General features: G+C 33.8%; 2 protein-coding genes across 3 annotated transcripts; one reads left to right on the forward strand and one right to left on the reverse strand.

The window, feature by feature from the left end:
* The first annotated feature begins 6870 nt into the window (after positions 1 to 6870).
* Positions 6871 to 12459, forward strand: LOC144573811 (beta-1,3-galactosyltransferase 7-like). Of its 2 annotated transcripts, none has more exons than XM_078323563.1 (11): positions 6871 to 7181; positions 7332 to 7428; positions 7510 to 7568; positions 7671 to 7876; positions 8353 to 8416; positions 9193 to 9265; positions 9522 to 9642; positions 10422 to 10509; positions 10807 to 10932; positions 11193 to 11302; positions 11866 to 12459. In XM_078323563.1, the coding sequence occupies exons 1-11, from the start codon at positions 7075 to 7077 to the stop codon at positions 12012 to 12014; spliced, it is 1200 nt and encodes a 399-aa protein (XP_078179689.1). In that variant the 5' UTR covers positions 6871 to 7074; the 3' UTR covers positions 12015 to 12459. The 2 variants fall into 2 exon arrangements, with proteins under 2 accessions (XP_078179689.1, XP_078179690.1); XM_078323564.1 differs by having other exon boundaries at positions 6877 to 7181; positions 7374 to 7428.
* Positions 12460 to 12863: 404 nt separating this feature from the next.
* Positions 12864 to 14738, reverse strand: LOC144574384 (myricetin 3-O-rhamnoside 1,2-glucosyltransferase UGT709G2-like). The gene is made up of 2 exons (XM_078324338.1): positions 13203 to 14738; positions 12864 to 12992 (listed from the first exon to the last, which is right to left on the reverse strand). Exon 1 carries the CDS (start codon positions 14693 to 14695, stop codon positions 13241 to 13243), a length of 1455 nt encoding a protein of 484 aa, XP_078180464.1. The 5' UTR covers positions 14696 to 14738; the 3' UTR covers positions 12864 to 12992; positions 13203 to 13240.
* Positions 14739 to 16508: the final 1770 nt, after the last annotated feature.

The raw sequence follows: 16508 nt of genomic DNA on the forward strand, positions 1-16508 counted from the left end.
GCACAAGGTAACCAAGAAAAACACAAAAACTAAACATATGTTTTTCTTTTAAGAAAAATACAATTATGTGTGCTTTCTCTTCTTCTTCCACCATCAAATAATAGAGAAGAGAAATCCATTAGAAAAATTTGGAGATGATTTTTCAAGGGCCACATCTTGCTGTCTTGGAAGACTTATTCCTCGACCCGACGACAAAAGACGAGAAGGACTTTTTGTCATTAAAGACTTGTCTCGTGCTCACGGAGACGACTTGCTCTGCTATGGTTTTGGTCATTCCATGACAAACAACATGAAATCATGTATTATGTTCCGCACTTAAGATTTATGTTTTGGATCTTTTTAGCATATGATGGTCCTTAGGTTAAGATGGGAAACTGTTTCTCCTTCCCCGAAGTGTAAGTGTTTGATCCCTAGATGAGATGTAATTGTTTTATCTCTAAATAAGGCGTAATTGTTTGGCCTTTATGACACCCCAACAATGTCGACTCGAGGGGAGAAACCTCGTCGGCTTGTCGGCTCGGTTCGAAAGGAGTGCCTCACTCGAAAAGAGAATCTCGTCTGTTCAGTAAGAGAGTGGATTGATTGTGGGGGCAGGTTGAGGAGCGGTGGGTACCTCCGACTCTAAGAAAAAAAAATTTAACGAGTTTAACTTTTAATAAAGACTCTTCATCGGAAATGAAACCCCAAAGAATTTAGAAAAAGAATGTGAAATTGTGCTTTATAATGATTGTTGTACGCGCTACGAATTTTAAATTTAACCATCTTCTGTTAACCTGTCTGTAAATTTTTAAGTTGATCTGCATTTTTATATTAATTCGATGTTTGAACAAACTAAAATCTTACTCGCACACGTCAGAAGGGAATAATTTGAAGTAGTTTTGTTGATCCATCGGTTAAAAAAACAGGTAAATAAATTAACAGAGTTTTTTTTTTAACTTCGTGCAATCAGGGGTGGACCCACATGTATCTAGAGGGGGGCAGTCGTCTTTTCTGGATTTTGAGTTTTAGTGCTGATTTGTCAGTTCCAATTGGTTTTGCCCCTCCTGAAATATTTTTGTCACTCTCTGGACGTTTGATTTGTAATTTGGATTAAATTTACGGTTAAAATCAAAATTAATTTTTTGAATTATGATTGATAATTATAATTATAAGTTAAAGAATAAGAAATTATAAGTCGGAGCATTAAAAAATACAAGTAAAAGTATTATTTTCTTATCAAGTACCTAATTAGTTAATGAATTTAAACCCGATTAGCTATTTAAACCGATTCGATATTTTTTGCTCCCCTCTGACGAAAATCCTGGACCTGTCTCTACATGCAACATATCATATTAGTTATATATTTTGAGTATAATTAGGGTGTTCCTAAGTTCACCAAGTCAGTCTCTTGGTAAACTAAACTCTAAAAATCTATCGAATTGATTTCAAATAACGAATTCAAACCATTAAAATTATTCTACCTTATAAGTGATAATACCACTCTTTTTAAAATAAAAAAAATTACATATAAAAATTAAAACTGCCATAGTACACAATCAAATAAATACTACCTACCAAATTAGCGACAACTAGTAGTCTAGCGCTCTGACAATTTTTAATTTATTTTGAAAGATCCGCCAAATTCAGTAGAGTTGAACCGTCAAGGGCTCAAAGCAGTGAGCTACGGATCAAAATTTATACCGGATAAAAACAGATTCGAATCTGCAAATTATTCGTACCCGAATAATCCAAATACACAAAAAAAATAGATACGGATCCGGATCTGACAGATAATATCCGACCCGTTTGCACCCTGTGAGGGGAAATTTGTATCCTCTGCATTAACTCAAAAAGAAATCTTTTGAGTTAATGCGCCTGGACCATCCGATCAGTTTCAAAATTCAGACAAATTAAATTTGCATTAATATTAAAGACCCCTTGTGTTTTAGGCGGAGGCCGAATAAGTTTCGTTTACAATCGGACGACCGATATATATTAACTCAAAAGATGCTCTTTTGAGTTAATGCAAACGATGCGGACTCTGTGAGGGAGACGAGAAAAATAGAGAAAATACCTCTTGGATGGGAAAACTAATATAGAAGGAAAAAGCTCTTGTTCTGGGCACAAAGAGAAGGCATTTCAAGGAGCTAGCTAGTATTTTTTTTCTTTGTTTTTATTGAATTAACCTATTAATTTTACTACGTCTCTCTCTCTCTGTGGCGCATGTCTAAATTCTAGCAGGTTGCCTCTCTTTTGTGTATTTCTGAATTTTAGAATTATCAATTTATGCTCCTTTCTCGCATATAATATTTGTACTCTCATTTAGTAAAGATTTTGTAGTTAGGTATTGTCATATTTAATTTTTGTGAAGTCAATTTCCGTTAAATTGTTACGGCTATTTTTTGAGATTTTGACAGCCATTTTTGAATTAATTATTGGCTCAAACTTGATGAAAAGCACATTTAACGAGTTTGACTTTCAATAAAGACTCTTCACTGGAAATGAAACCCCAAAGAATTTAGAAAAAGAATGTGAAATTGTGCTTTATGATGATTGTTGTACGCGCTACGAATTTTAAATTTATTCATCTTCTGATAACCTATGTGTAAATTTTTAAGTTGATCTGCATTTTTATATTAATTCGTTTTTTGAACAAACTAAAATCTTACTCGCACACGTCTGAAGGGAATAATTTGATGTAGTTTTGTTGATCCATTGTATGATTCTTCTCCCATGTAGTTTGAGTGGTCACTCTATATAGTTATATCAAGTTAGACATGCAAGTATTAATATCTTAATTTGCAAGTATTAATTTATTATCTTCTAAATATTTAAACCCATGAATTTAATTAAACTTGAAAGATCACAGTGTTGTGAATAAATTTAATTAAACTAGTTAGTTAAGTTAATTTATGAGAAGTTAAAATCTGTTTAAGAGATGAGGATACAATGCGGATACTGGAGTGTGGGGATTGAAATAATTATTCATATATTAACAGAGTTTTTTTTTAACTTCATGTAATCGTATCAATTATATTTTTTTTCATTTTGTTTCTATTGTTTTTGTACTGTATAAAATCAAAATAATACTATCAATATCTTTATCAAAACAAAGGTGCATGCTGTGCTCACGTGAGCCGGGAAACCAGGATTTTTTGGGTGCATGCTGTGCTCAAAATAATTCTATCAGTAATGGACTAAAACGAGGAATTTTTTTATCCATATAAATTATTAAAATTAGACGTACGAAAATAAAAAGAGTGCATCGTTTACAACAAATATAAAAAGATCTGATTTATTAAGTTCAATTCAAATATTATGAATCGGATTCAATGATTCAGATCCATGTTTTTTTTTTTTAGTTTGGATCTGGACCGTCCGATTAGAGAAGAATCAAGTTTTGATCATCAAGAAAAGTATAATATTTGAATCTGAACCATTGAGTCAGATTTTTCTATATTTGTTAAAAACGAGACATTCTATGAATAAAAAATTCCCTAAAACAAGATGTCAATGGCCCTTTATTCCTTTATCCCCCTTTTAAAATGCAATCATTGTAGACTTGTAGTATTATTTTTTCTATGTGATGCCACAAAGCATGACCATAATACTAATCAGGGAAGGTTAACCTAGTAACCTATATTGACCATTGTTCATTAAAAATAAAAATAAAATATTTTGAAGCATCATAAAAAATGTTAGGCGACTCACGCTCACCCACGTAAAGATCTATAAAACCTTTTTTTATTTACAACTCAGCAATTGTTTTGTCATCAATGTTTATTTTGATTATATTATTTGGTCATTACATCATTCATAAATGGAATTCTAAATTTTGAAAAAGGTGCTCCTTGTTGGATCTCTTTCGTCAGATTCTGTGCCAGAACAAAGGCAATTGTTTTTCTAATACACAATTTTAAAATTTAAATGAATCTCAATCATTTCCGAGACGACACACCAAGCGTTAGAATTTGGCAGATCATAGACCACTTACGTGGCTTGTGAAACAAATAATTGGTACCCACAAATTAGCAGATTTTCCAGTTATTTATTGTGCACCATGTTCACCTGCATTTTCACTTGGGAGAATTACTCGACAAGGAATAGAGGTCGGCCAGCGACTCAGTGAGTGCCTCCAGTTCTAATTATCTGTACATAAACAATTATGTGATGTTTCCGTGTTGCGAATTACTTTCTTATGATACATGACTCGTTACATATTTTGAGAACTAAGTATATGTATCGGCTGTACCAACCTTTCAGGCGCCACATGGCACAGCAAGACTTGGTGGTCCCCGTACTTGATTCATATCCTCTCCATTTGCTACGGAAGACTTGAAGATCTCTTTCCTTGACCTCGTACATTGACTTGTCTAATTGTTATTTATTTTTTCTTTTTAAATCCTTGTCTAATTGTTATTTCTTTTCCCAAATACACCGACAAGAACTTTTGTTAATTATACTTATTGTCATATCATATGATATTAAGAAGTAAAATTACTTGCCTCAATGACTTTGATATGAAAATTAAGAAAAAAGTTTTATTTGACAATTTTAATTTATTTGATTATCACATATATATATTGTGTTTGATAAGGAGGCAGAATTGAGGTTTTTATTTCGGATAACTAATTGAATGCAGATATGGACAACCAGTGTTTTTAAATGCGGTTGTATGAATCAAATATGTGACCACATATGCGTATGCAGTCTGTTATCGCGTTTAAAATGTTATGCAGTTACATATATACAGATTTAAATATGCGGACCACATATGCGGTCATGCGACTACCACGTGCGGCACCGTCTATTCGGACATCCAAGAGTTGATGAAAATCTCTATTAGTGGTATCTCATTATGTGCCTCCAGAATTGTCTCCAAAACTTCAAAAATTCATATAAATTCACCTCTTTTGAGTTTTTAGGATTTCTTCATATCAAAATTCATGATTTATTATGCAAAGCTTTATCACTAATTTTATTTCATGAAAAAAAATCACTGTCCATTATTAGCGACTTTCAGAAAAATGGGATTTTAGGGTATTATTCTCACCCAATTTTAAAGGAATTAATATGGTAAATTGCTTAGGTCTCAAACTATCTAGGGTTTAACAACAATTAATTTTAAATTCGCATATATAAGTCTGCATTAAAACACAGATATAAACATACATTAAAATGCACATATGCAATATGCAGTGACTTTTTGTATGTATGAACAAAACCAAAATTTAAAACATTGTGAACAACAACAATTTTACATTCGTTATCCCACACGATAATTTATAAATAAAAAATTACATATATTAAAATTTATTAATTTCATATTGTTAAAATGATGTCAAGATCTGTTTACACGACATGCATAGTTTAATGTATTTAGCGGTTGATGTTCATTTTTCTATTGTATATTATAATATTATATAAATATTATAGTACAAATTAATGTACTGTTCTAATATTATTCTTTTAAAAAAATAGAAAATTAGAAAATCATACATTGTAACGTTTTTTTTTTTTTTTTTTTTTTTTTCAAATAATGATTCAGTCCTTGCAATGATTTCTGCCCAATTATGACCCCGAGAAATGTTGTTTAGTCTTTGATAATTTATATTTTCAATATTTTTATTGTTATTTGGATAATGTTGTTTTTGTATGCATATATTGTCACGTGACAATTTTTATTGAACACTTAAATAGAAAATTTTGCTAGCATCTTAACTTAAATCACCTTAAATACTAATAATTGTAGTTTCTGAATTTTCATTTCTTTCATCGCTTTGGTGGCGGAGCCACTTAAAATGAATAGGAGTCAATTAACTTTTATTTTTTTAAATTTTTTTTACCTGTTCCTTATTTTATATAATTTAAAATAAAAATATTATAGGTAGTGTAAATTAATTCTTATTCACAACAAAATTTGTTTATATAAGTGACCTTTATTTATGTTTGATTTTCATAATTTAAAAGACTGACTCCGTCCTGCATCTCTTAACACATATTTTAAGCAAAGTTCTCTAGCTTGAAATTTTTATAGTTTGATGTTGAGAGAATTCTAAGATTATCTGCTACCAAAATGAATTTCGGACTAATTATATGTATTTTATAATAATATCGAATCTTTTCTATTAGTCATTTTGTTATATATAGTAACATCAAACATTCAATATGCATAAAATTGAATAATCCTATTATGAACTTAAGCTCACTTTTTGATCTCAAGTTAAAACAATATGACATCAAATAACAAATAAAAAAAAATGATTTTTATCCATCTGTCAGCCAAGCTTTATGTTCTTGTATTTTATATTTAGATAATATTCTATGACATGAATACTTATTTTTTATGAGTATTTTCATATCATACAATATAAAAAACTTGAAATAGACCAAAATTGACGATTGGAATTTGTAACCAAATAATTTTTGAGATTAATTTTAAGACCTTAATCCTTATTATTTTATCAATATAATGTTACTATTATTACTACATTGCTATTTGAAGATTTCCATTCTGGTATATTTTGGAGATCTTCGACTATACTGGACGTCTCCTGTCTTCCTCAAATTGAGAGGAGAAATCCGAATAAAGGACATTCCCCACATGACGGTAAACTCACCGCACAGCCCCTATTTTTTGAGAGAACGGTAACCTCACCGCGCGTGTTCTTAACTCGAGTCCGTGTCCCCCGGTACCTGAGGTGCAATTTAAAATAATAGACGGTTCAGATTAATTCCAGCCGAACCAAATTCAATCCAATGCTTGTCGTTACAGTAGGGGTTTGCTTTGAGATTCGTGTCAAGTTAAAATAACGGTCCAGATTTAACAATTGCATCTCAGGTACTGGGTGACGGCTTCTCTTCTTCGTGTTAGTACGTCTTTGTTTTTCATTTTCAAAGCTGGCTGCGCTACCACTCGCTACCTCTGTCTCTCTTCAGTCTTCACGCCTCTTTCCTTCTCTCTCTATTTTTCTTAAACCAGACGTGTTCTACTGTCCCTTTCTTTTAATCCTTACATTCCTTTCTTTTTAGTTTCTTACAAGCTATAAAAACCATCTCCTGTTTATCGATCGACATAGAAGAGATAGAATTGAAATGATGAAGGGTCGCCATAGTAGCGGTTGTGATAGAAAAGTTTCAGCTCGATGGATGCTTATTCTTTGCATTTCTAGCTTTTGCATAGGGATGCTGTTCACGGATAGGTAAATCTCTTTTATTTTTTATTTTTTTTTCTCTCTCGAATTTTTGCATTAAAGCTTGGATCCTTTATTTAATTTTCCTTTACAGTAACTTTTTTTTTTTTTCATCTTGTTACCATTTTGTTTTGTGCTTGGTGGATCCAATTTGAATAGATTTTGGGCTGCACCTGATTCAAATAATCTAATCATCTCCAGGCGGCGTGAGGAGCAAGAGCTTCAGATCATCTCTGGCGATTGTGAAACCAAAAGGGTAAGCATGCATTCATCCCTGGATTGATCCATTAAGTTTGAGTGTGAGATCTCCTCCATTAATTTTTGACCCCTTTTTCAGAAACCGGCACAAGATAGGGATATTATGGGGGAAGTAACAAAGACTCATGAAGCTATACAGTGAGTTTTTACTTTTTACTAATGCTTAGTATAAGCTGTTTCCTTTCTCTGCCTAAATTTATGAAATTAGCCATCTGAATTTAATCACTTCTTTGCAATTAGGTCCTTGGATAAAACAATATCTACACTACAAATGGAGTTGGCTGCTAAGAGAAGTTCTCTAGAATTTAATGGTAATAATGGTGGCTCACCATCGACCTCAGTTGGGAATCAGCCGAGAAAGAAAGCATTTGTTGTAATTGGGATAAATACGGCATTTAGTAGTAGGAAGAGACGGGATTCCGTGAGACAAACCTGGATGCCTCAAGGTATATGGCCTTATTTTTGGAAACAGTTGGTAGTATCCTTTTTTAATTCAATTTGATATTTTTGGTTGGTTGGTGCTTTTTTTTGTTATTTAATACCAAGGGAAGTTTTGTATTTGTCCTTCTATGATTAAAGTGTGATCCAGATCACTCCATTTCCTTCAAATTTTTGGGAAAAAAGTATATATATATATTTAAAGTTTTTAATCCAGCACTCTGATATTGGTACCTTCTCTATTTTATCTGACAAGATAAACATATGAATTAATTATATGATTCTGCAATGTTCTCAATATTCTTTTAGGTTTATGAATGGACATAATTAGAAAACAACCATCAATTATACTGGTGCAGTCTGGTCCTGACTGGCAGGAAGACATGCCCTATTTATTTACTGAATGCTCAGTATAAGAGAAAATGGTCCTTAGTAAATGAATGCATTTGTACTAATTGCCCTTCCTTTTTGTAAATTTAATTAGGCGACAGCCTACAACAATTAGAAGATCAGAAGGGAATTGTTATTCGGTTCACGATTGGTCATAGGTAATATACGTGTCTTTTTTTCTTTCTATGTATTTTTTTCATTAACACAGGGAATGTCATATATGATGCAAATCTTTAAGGTGATTTCTAAATTTAGTAATTATACTGTGCAGTTAGGTTATGATCTATTAATGCAACTTAGTATAAACCAAATTAGGAGTGGGACCATCAACCTTATTCACATGGTCTAGTGTTCAAAATCCTTAAGAAGGAAAAGAAGAGAGAAATGACAAAAGGGTTTCCCCAAAATAGCACACAATATTTTACTTCATTTGCAAAAAGCATAAAACTTCATACTGTTTGCAATTGACACTCAACTGTGTGAATAACACAAATGGCCCAACTGTCTAAATTTGTGGTAAAACAGTAATAATTCAATAAATGACAGTTTTAGCCTGAACCTAGTGCTTGTTGTTTTAATTTTCATTAGCTCAAATTGAACTAAAATGAAACGAAGTGACATCATATATTAACTTCGAGAGTTGTAGGAATCAATAATTTTAGTTAGATATTATTACAATGGGGAAATTTTTATCTTTTTATCTTTACCATTATTTTTTACTATAGGTTATTATTATTATTATTTTTTTTTTGCAAATTGTAAGTGTTGGATGTCAATTGCAAATACAAAATATGTTGAATGCTGTAAATTAATAATGATCAATTTGCAAGAATGGAAAAAATGGCATTTTGTTGTTCCCATCTTTGTTGCTTCGAAGTACTTTTGGTAATATTACCGAAGGATCTAACGGGTTATTTCTGTGAATTTTATGCAGTGCCACATCAAATAGTATTTTAGATAAGGCTATTGATGCCGAAGAATCTCAGCATCACGACTTTCTCAGACTGGTATTCAATAATTTAATCTCTTCCATTCTTGTCGTAATATATTTGCACCCAATGCAGCATTATTGTTTTGAATAAACTACGGTAGAACTACCATAACATTCCTGAATCGGACCATTCTAGAATTCTCTATCATGCCAGTTACCAGTATGAGATATTAATGCCTTTATGAAATTTACCATTAAAAATAAGCATCCAATAAAGAAAAAGAAATTGTTGTGAGAATAAAAACTCACCATGGTTTACTTTGTCCAAATAGGATCATGTAGAAGGCTACCATGAATTATCAGCAAAGACGAAAACATTCTTCTCGACTGCTGTTTCTATCTGGGATGCTGATTTTTATGTCAAGGTGGATGATGATGTCCATTTAAACCTAGGTATATCACTCTTTGACATTGTCACTGAAAAAAAAAAAAAAAAACTTGATACTGTCACCTACCAACTGGTATGCCACTGGAACATCTTTTTTTTTTCTTTTTTTTTTGTGTGTGTGTGTGTAAGCTTTTCATGCTGAGGTGGGGTTTATAAATTGATTGGGGCTTATTCACTGTTCTTTCTTTTGGAAATAAGGCTCAAGGCCTGTTTCATATAGAAACAAAGTAACTTACAAAGACTAAAAGTTCGTAATCTAAGGTTTAGAGCATAATCTCTCTAGGATAAGCAATAAAACATAACAGAACTAGTAATATGATAGTTCAGCCACACAGGGCAACAAAAACTATATGAAACATGCCACGCAGGGCATAAACAGAACAAAGCATCCACTAAGTCGATTGGGAGTTTTCCTCAGTAGAATCCACCATTTGCCCTTCAGTTCTTGGATCCCATTCTTGCAGAGGCATATCATCCACATCTTGGGGGAGCCATGCTGCTCTCTCCCTGTTTGCGCTCTCTTCCAAGTTACCTGTCCAGTAGACAACCAAAGGAATATTAGTCACAATATTCCTCACAGAATCTGAATTGGTGTGATTAAAGCAAACATTGTTCCTTAAATTCCAAATGGTCCAAGCAAAAGCACTGATTGTAATTAAAAAGAATTGTTTGGTCTCAGATGGCAATGCAAAACCAAAGTTCTTATACACTGTTCTTGCTAACTACTAGCTCTTATCACCTGATCTCCACTAATATGACCAGTGCTTATAATTTTTCGATGTAGGGATGCTAGCATCAACTCTGGCTCGACATAGGTCCAAACCAAGAACCTACATTGGTTGTATGAAGTCGGGGCCTGTTCTTTCTGACAAGTAATGTTTCTATTCCACAAATTGTAATTTCATTCCACATTCGGTACACAAACAATATCATTTTTTTTAACCTGTACAGAAATCATATTTGTTGTCTATAAATCTCTTTTGCCTGCTCCTATCTCACTCCCTTTATTTCTATACCTTTTATCACCCTTAGTTTTTTTTTTTTTTATGTAGACAACACATTCTGGTCAAACAACCTGTGAAATGTCTTGTCATCTTTCACTGTTGCAAGTTTGATATGTGGTGAAGCTACCTAAATATGGAATTTGTACTTCGTTTTATTCATTATAGGCATCTGAAGTATCATGAACCTGAGGCTTGGAAATTTGGAGAAGAAGGAAACAAGTACTTCCGCCATGCCACTGGACAGATTTATGCCATCTCTAAGGATCTGGCCACATACATCTCAATCAACCAGTAAAATTCTTTCACGCATTCTATTCCAATTTCTATAAAGTCATCCATTTAAGAAAAAAAAAAAAACATCGGAGACAGGCATGCTTCCCTGACAGTACACCTTTCATGGGTCCATTTTCCTGGTATTTTGGAGTAGGTTTTAACTGGGCACTTAAGCAGGAATTTTTATTTTATTTCTTTTCTAAATAGGAATATTGTTCTGGCTTTGTAAGCCTTAGTTGTAAAAGCATTTCAAAATTGATTTTTTCCCCTCCTTTTAGGCACATATTGCATAAGTACGCAAATGAGGATGTGACTCTTGGTGCGTGGTTTATTGGGCTGGAAGTTGAACATATTGATGAGAGGAACATGTGTTGTGGCACCCCACCAGGTTAGATTTAAGGAAAAAAAGTAAAAGCGAAACCAGCAATTCTAAATATCAAGCTTGAATATTTTGATAAAAGATTGAAGTCTCTATATATCTTTAATGAGGTTTGTATATGGAAATCTGTTTGCTTCTTAAATAGAAATTTGCAGAAAACAGCCATATCAGGTCAGTGTAAATTGGAGACGGATATTCTCCTCTCGGGTCGGTCAAGTTTTGAGTTGATCTTCTTTAGTCAAATTTTGGGGACAATGAGGTTCCCTTTGTGGTCATCATTCCGATAATAAATTTTATGGAGTTGAATTAGTTTCTATTGGGTAGTGCTTGCCTCTGGGTTTTGGTTTAGGGTTATCCAGATCTACATGTTTGCAATTCAGTCAGCTTGTTAATTTGGGTTCATGTCAACTCAGGTTTAGGTTATTGTCTTCTGAAATGTTTTGGGTCACATATCAATTCAGAAAAGTTTGAAGGGTTAGCCAGGTTATTTGGGTTTGGGATGGTCATGCTACTACCTCTTAAGTAAGAATTTAAAATTGGAAAATTAATATTTTCCCTCGAAACTGTTTCAGATTGTGAGTGGAAGGCGCAAGCTGGGAATGTCTGCATTGCTTCCTTTGACTGGAGTTGTAGTGGTATTTGCAAATCAGTTGAGAGATTAAAAGAGGTGCACAGCAGGTGTGGTGAAGGAGATGGTGCTGTTTTCAGTGCGCTTCTCTAACCATAAGTGCATGCTGCTATCACTCATCAGTTAAATCACCGGGATCAAACTGTTGTCTTGATTAACAATTCACACCGAATATTAGATCTGCACTAAGCAAGGCCTATGCTTGGAGATAAGTACACAACCTTTTGTGTATTATTGATTTATTACTTTAGATGCCGAACGGGGGCTATGCATGGAGAAGTACACAACTAATCTGGTCCCAACTGGAGTTCCCGTGCGTACAATTTTTTATTTGAATCCCATTGATTTATTATTTTAGATGCTTGTTAAAATTTTGTATGTATTTATGATTTAAATTCAGTTTGTTTTATAATCCAATATTCCTTTTTGGATAATCAGGGAGGTAGCTGGTCATTGCTGACTGATAGAAGGGATTTCTTAGTTGATATACTTAGTGGATAGTTTTATTAATTGAAATACATTTTGTTATTGAGTATGATTTTTTCTTTTTCTATGTTACATGCAATCAGCTCCTCTCCATTGATGGGCTTAACTGTCCACATTAAATTTAATCAAACTTGGCAAATGCATTTATTTTAAAAACATCATATCATAAAGGATGGAAGTCCTGATATTCTTATTTAGCATTGAACAAAACTATACAATCTTCTTTTGACACTAACAAATTATGTACATCAGAGAGAAGACGAAACACAGGGCTTCATGTTGCTCTCTGAGGCTTGCTTTTGGTGCTCATAGAATCTAATTTTGACATATATTTTTGGGTTCATTGGAATCTTCCAAGTAAAATAAAATAAATTTATAATGTAACAATTTATTCACGTGTACTAATTAATCTTTACCAATGTCGGAGTATAAATTAAAGTTAGTATGCGTTCATTCCAGTCTATAAAGATCGAAATCAACGAATTATCAACCCCAAAAAAATGCTGGTAGAAGATGCACCAGGATTATGGTCCATTTCAGCTAAGTCTGATAACAGCATACAAAAAGAAAGCTTAAAAGATGCAACTATTAGAATAGAAGAGTATCCATGAGGTTAAAAGATGCAACTATTAGAATAGAAGAGTATCCGTGAGGATAAAATTGACTTTCTGCGAGGGTATACCGATAAAAATGTACTTTTTCTATTAGCAACGACAGTATCTGCGAGGGTCTAATGACAGTATCAGTCGTGGATACTCTCCCATTCTAATAACAAAACACAGAATAAATAATAACAAAACACAGAATAAATCAATAGAACAAGTACAAGAGAACTAATTGAGAACCACACTGTTGCTCATAGATTTGATATCTTCAATCAGCCGGTGAAATTCTCTAAAAGATGACCCTCCCTCAGCAATGCTCTGCTTCACCTTATCGGCCATATTTTGTGCCGATTGCCTGAACCTTGCGGCTGATTCACCTTCCATCATCTGTCTCACCATCTTCTCCACCATTTCCCGGTTGCGTATGTCCTTCATGTCCAACCCGATCTGCCAAATCTCGCTGACAAATCGACTGTTAATTTGCTGGTCAAGAAAGAATGTCCAGCACAGCATCGGCACGCCTTCGATTATACTCTCCAGAGTTGAATTCCACCCACTATGCGTTAGAAAACACCCGACCGCCTGGTGGGCTAGCACCTTTTGTTGTGGGGCCCATGAGATGATCATTCCTTGTTCTTCTGACAATGATCTCTTAATCTCGTCTATCCGCTCTGGACCTTGTACCATATCCGGCCGTAGAACCCAGAGAAACTTGTGGCCACTGTTAACCAAACCAGAGTAGAATGCATGGAGCTCTTCTTGCATCAGCGTGGTCAAACTCCCAAAGCTAACATAAACTACTGACTTGTCCGGCTGTGAATCGAGCCACTTGAGGCATGCAGTATCTTCCTGCCAGAGACTTGATGTGTGCGGTGATGCGTCAGTGGTGCCACAAGCAGAGCGGTACGATTCGAGAATTGCATGGAGAGGACCCACTGCATAGGTCACAGGGATTTGTGATCGGATGTGATGAACCGCAGTAGATTCCAACACTTCTGTCGTGTTAAGGATGAAACCCCTCGCTTTACTGCTGTATGCTGTCACAGTGGCCATGAACTTGAGTTCGGGATCATCTGCATTTTTTGCTCGTCTGAAAAACTCCGGTAAGTCTCTTCGCCGGAGAAAACCCTCCATCCCTGGCACCCCTTGAACCAGCTCGTCAAAATCAACACCTTCCCCGAACGGCAACACTCCTTTCTGCAACAATTTTGGTATGCATAAGCAAGCCCAGATACTACATGCACTAGGCGTCCGAAAGGACAAACACGGTAAACCTATCTCTTCTGCCAAATCCACAACAGAGGGAAGAAATCCATCGGCTATAACACATGTTACCGGTGGAAACCCATCGGAGGAATCTTCACTTGTCATGGTTAGCAGCAAATTGGGTAATAAGAGGCGGGAGTTCATGTTCAATGACTTGGCGACATCTATCAAGAGGGAGGCATCACGAGGCGGGTCATCGGGGAGGCCATCAGGGATGGATTTGAAACGAAGAAGAGGGATGGTTGGGAGAGAGGCAGAGCTAAGAAAGAGGCGCCGTTGGGTGTCTTCGGTGTTGAGTAGGGTGACGTGGAGGCCAGCTATGGCAAGGAGCTCAGCTAGCTTCATCATGCAGTTCAGTGGGCCCTGGGATGGATATGGGAAAATCAACACGTGTGGGGTGCTCTTCTTTAGTGCCATGGCTGGAGTTCTATGTGATGCTTATCTCTTCCTCCTGACTTTAGCTGTCTCTCTTGTCTGATAGTCAAACTTGATAGAGAGGACTGACATTATTTTATTTGGCAACTCTGTCAGGTTCTGTTTCAAGGAATTATAAAATTTGCCTATCACAATATCACAATATCAGATTTTTGGTTTGACTAATGGTTTAATCTTGGTTTAAAACAGATCAAGTTTGGTCAGACTTGCCTTAATCTGAGTTCACTTAGTTTCGGCTGTATTCTAGAACAATAAGTTGTAGAAAAAACATATGGATGCAGGATAATTAATTTTTGATGGGATTTATATGTGTACAAAGTTGTTGATTTTTATTTATTTGACCAGATTTAGAGTTAGTATTAAAACTGATAAGGAAGTATACGGGGATCAAGTGAAGTATATTGTTTAACATTTTTATCTAAAAAACAGCACAATAATGAATGTTTTGATAAACAAAAGTTCTGTAATTTATTGATTATTGAATCATCATATACTATGTACGAACCTAATGCAATTTATACAAACGTCGGCAATACAGCCGTTTGGTCCAATTAAGGAAGATAATTACAATTAATTAATTAAATGAAAGATTATAGAGCAAATCATAGAACAGATTGTCATCTTCTGAAAATGGTACAATTCCAGGAGAGATAATTGACAGAGATCAAGTAGTGCCAGAGAAGGTTTGAAAGTTGGGTATCTCTATTCTATTATTAAGCACGTTGGGTGTCCGATTCGCCAACGGCTACGATTGAGATATGAAACTTCGGATTTGATCTCAGCTCTCCAATTACATATTTTGTCTTCTTTTGATTAAATGCATCTGTTTTATGTATAGAAGTCTAAATTTAGTTAAAAACATACCCACCACATATGCTGCCACACGATATGTTACAATTAAAATTGAATAAATTATGAAATTTAGCGATATATTTATCTGTTTCCTTATTTATTTATTTTTTTCATATTTCTCCTTTTCAATTGAGAAGACTCCACCTTTCATTTTCTTATTTATTGTTTCCTTACTTCTTCGTTTCTATACGGAACACAATGGAAATCATTTTTTTTTATTTCCTTATTTATCTTTATTTGTTTCTATACATATTGATGTGGGCAATTTAGAATATATTTCCGATATAGAATATATCAATGTGTGTGTGTGTGTGTGTGTGTGTGTGTTTTAAATTGGAAACAAAGAAGAATATAAATTGGAACGTGTGTGTAAATATATATTTTTCTTATAATATGTGTGTGTATATATATCCTATACATACACAAGATAACACTTTTTATTTATGTTTTTTGATATCATATTATATGTTGATATTGAATTGTTGTATGATATTTGATATTAGATTCGAATCGAGCTATTTTTTTTATATCATTGGTACTTAAAAATAAAAAATCATCACATGATCAAATAGTTATCAGAGATCACGATTAAAGTTAATTAAAAATATAGAATCATATAAATTTTCTATTAACATGTGTTTTAATTTTTAGAAAATTATTATTTTCATTGATATATTTGTTTCTTATAATATGTCCCCGTTGCAACGCACGGGTATGATACTAGTAGTATGTAAATTTCCAATATGGTTTGACAGGTATCCCCGAGATGCAGGATTTTTCCGATTTTTTTTATTAATATTCAAAAAATAAATAAAATTTTAAAAAATATCCATAACTGGATTTTCAAAAGTACCAAATCCGCAATTTTTTTTTTTTTGTGAATTTAGGGCCAATTTTTGCAATTTTTTTTGCGATTTCTGGTCTTATTTCTGTAAAAAAAAAT

The sequence above is a fragment of the Carex rostrata genome, chromosome 22 (genome assembly GCF_964058835.1).
Source record: "Carex rostrata chromosome 22, lpCarRost1.2, whole genome shotgun sequence".
NCBI lineage: Eukaryota > Viridiplantae > Streptophyta > Magnoliopsida > Poales > Cyperaceae > Carex > Carex rostrata.

Excerpts from the sequence above, each read along its gene's own strand:
- LOC144573811 (XM_078323563.1), top strand. The coding sequence starts at position 7,075 with ATGATGAAGGGTCGCCATAGTAGCGGTTGTGATAGAAAAGTTTCAGCT. Across the intron at positions 8,417-9,192 it reads CGGTTCACGATTGGTCATAG|TGCCACATCAAATAGTATTT; the intron begins GTAATATACGTG and ends AATTTTATGCAG. Across the intron at positions 9,643-10,421 it reads TGATGTCCATTTAAACCTAG|GGATGCTAGCATCAACTCTG; the intron begins GTATATCACTCT and ends TTTTCGATGTAG.
- LOC144574384 (XM_078324338.1), bottom strand. The coding sequence starts at position 14,695 with ATGGCACTAAAGAAGAGCACCCCACACGTGTTGATTTTCCCATATCCA.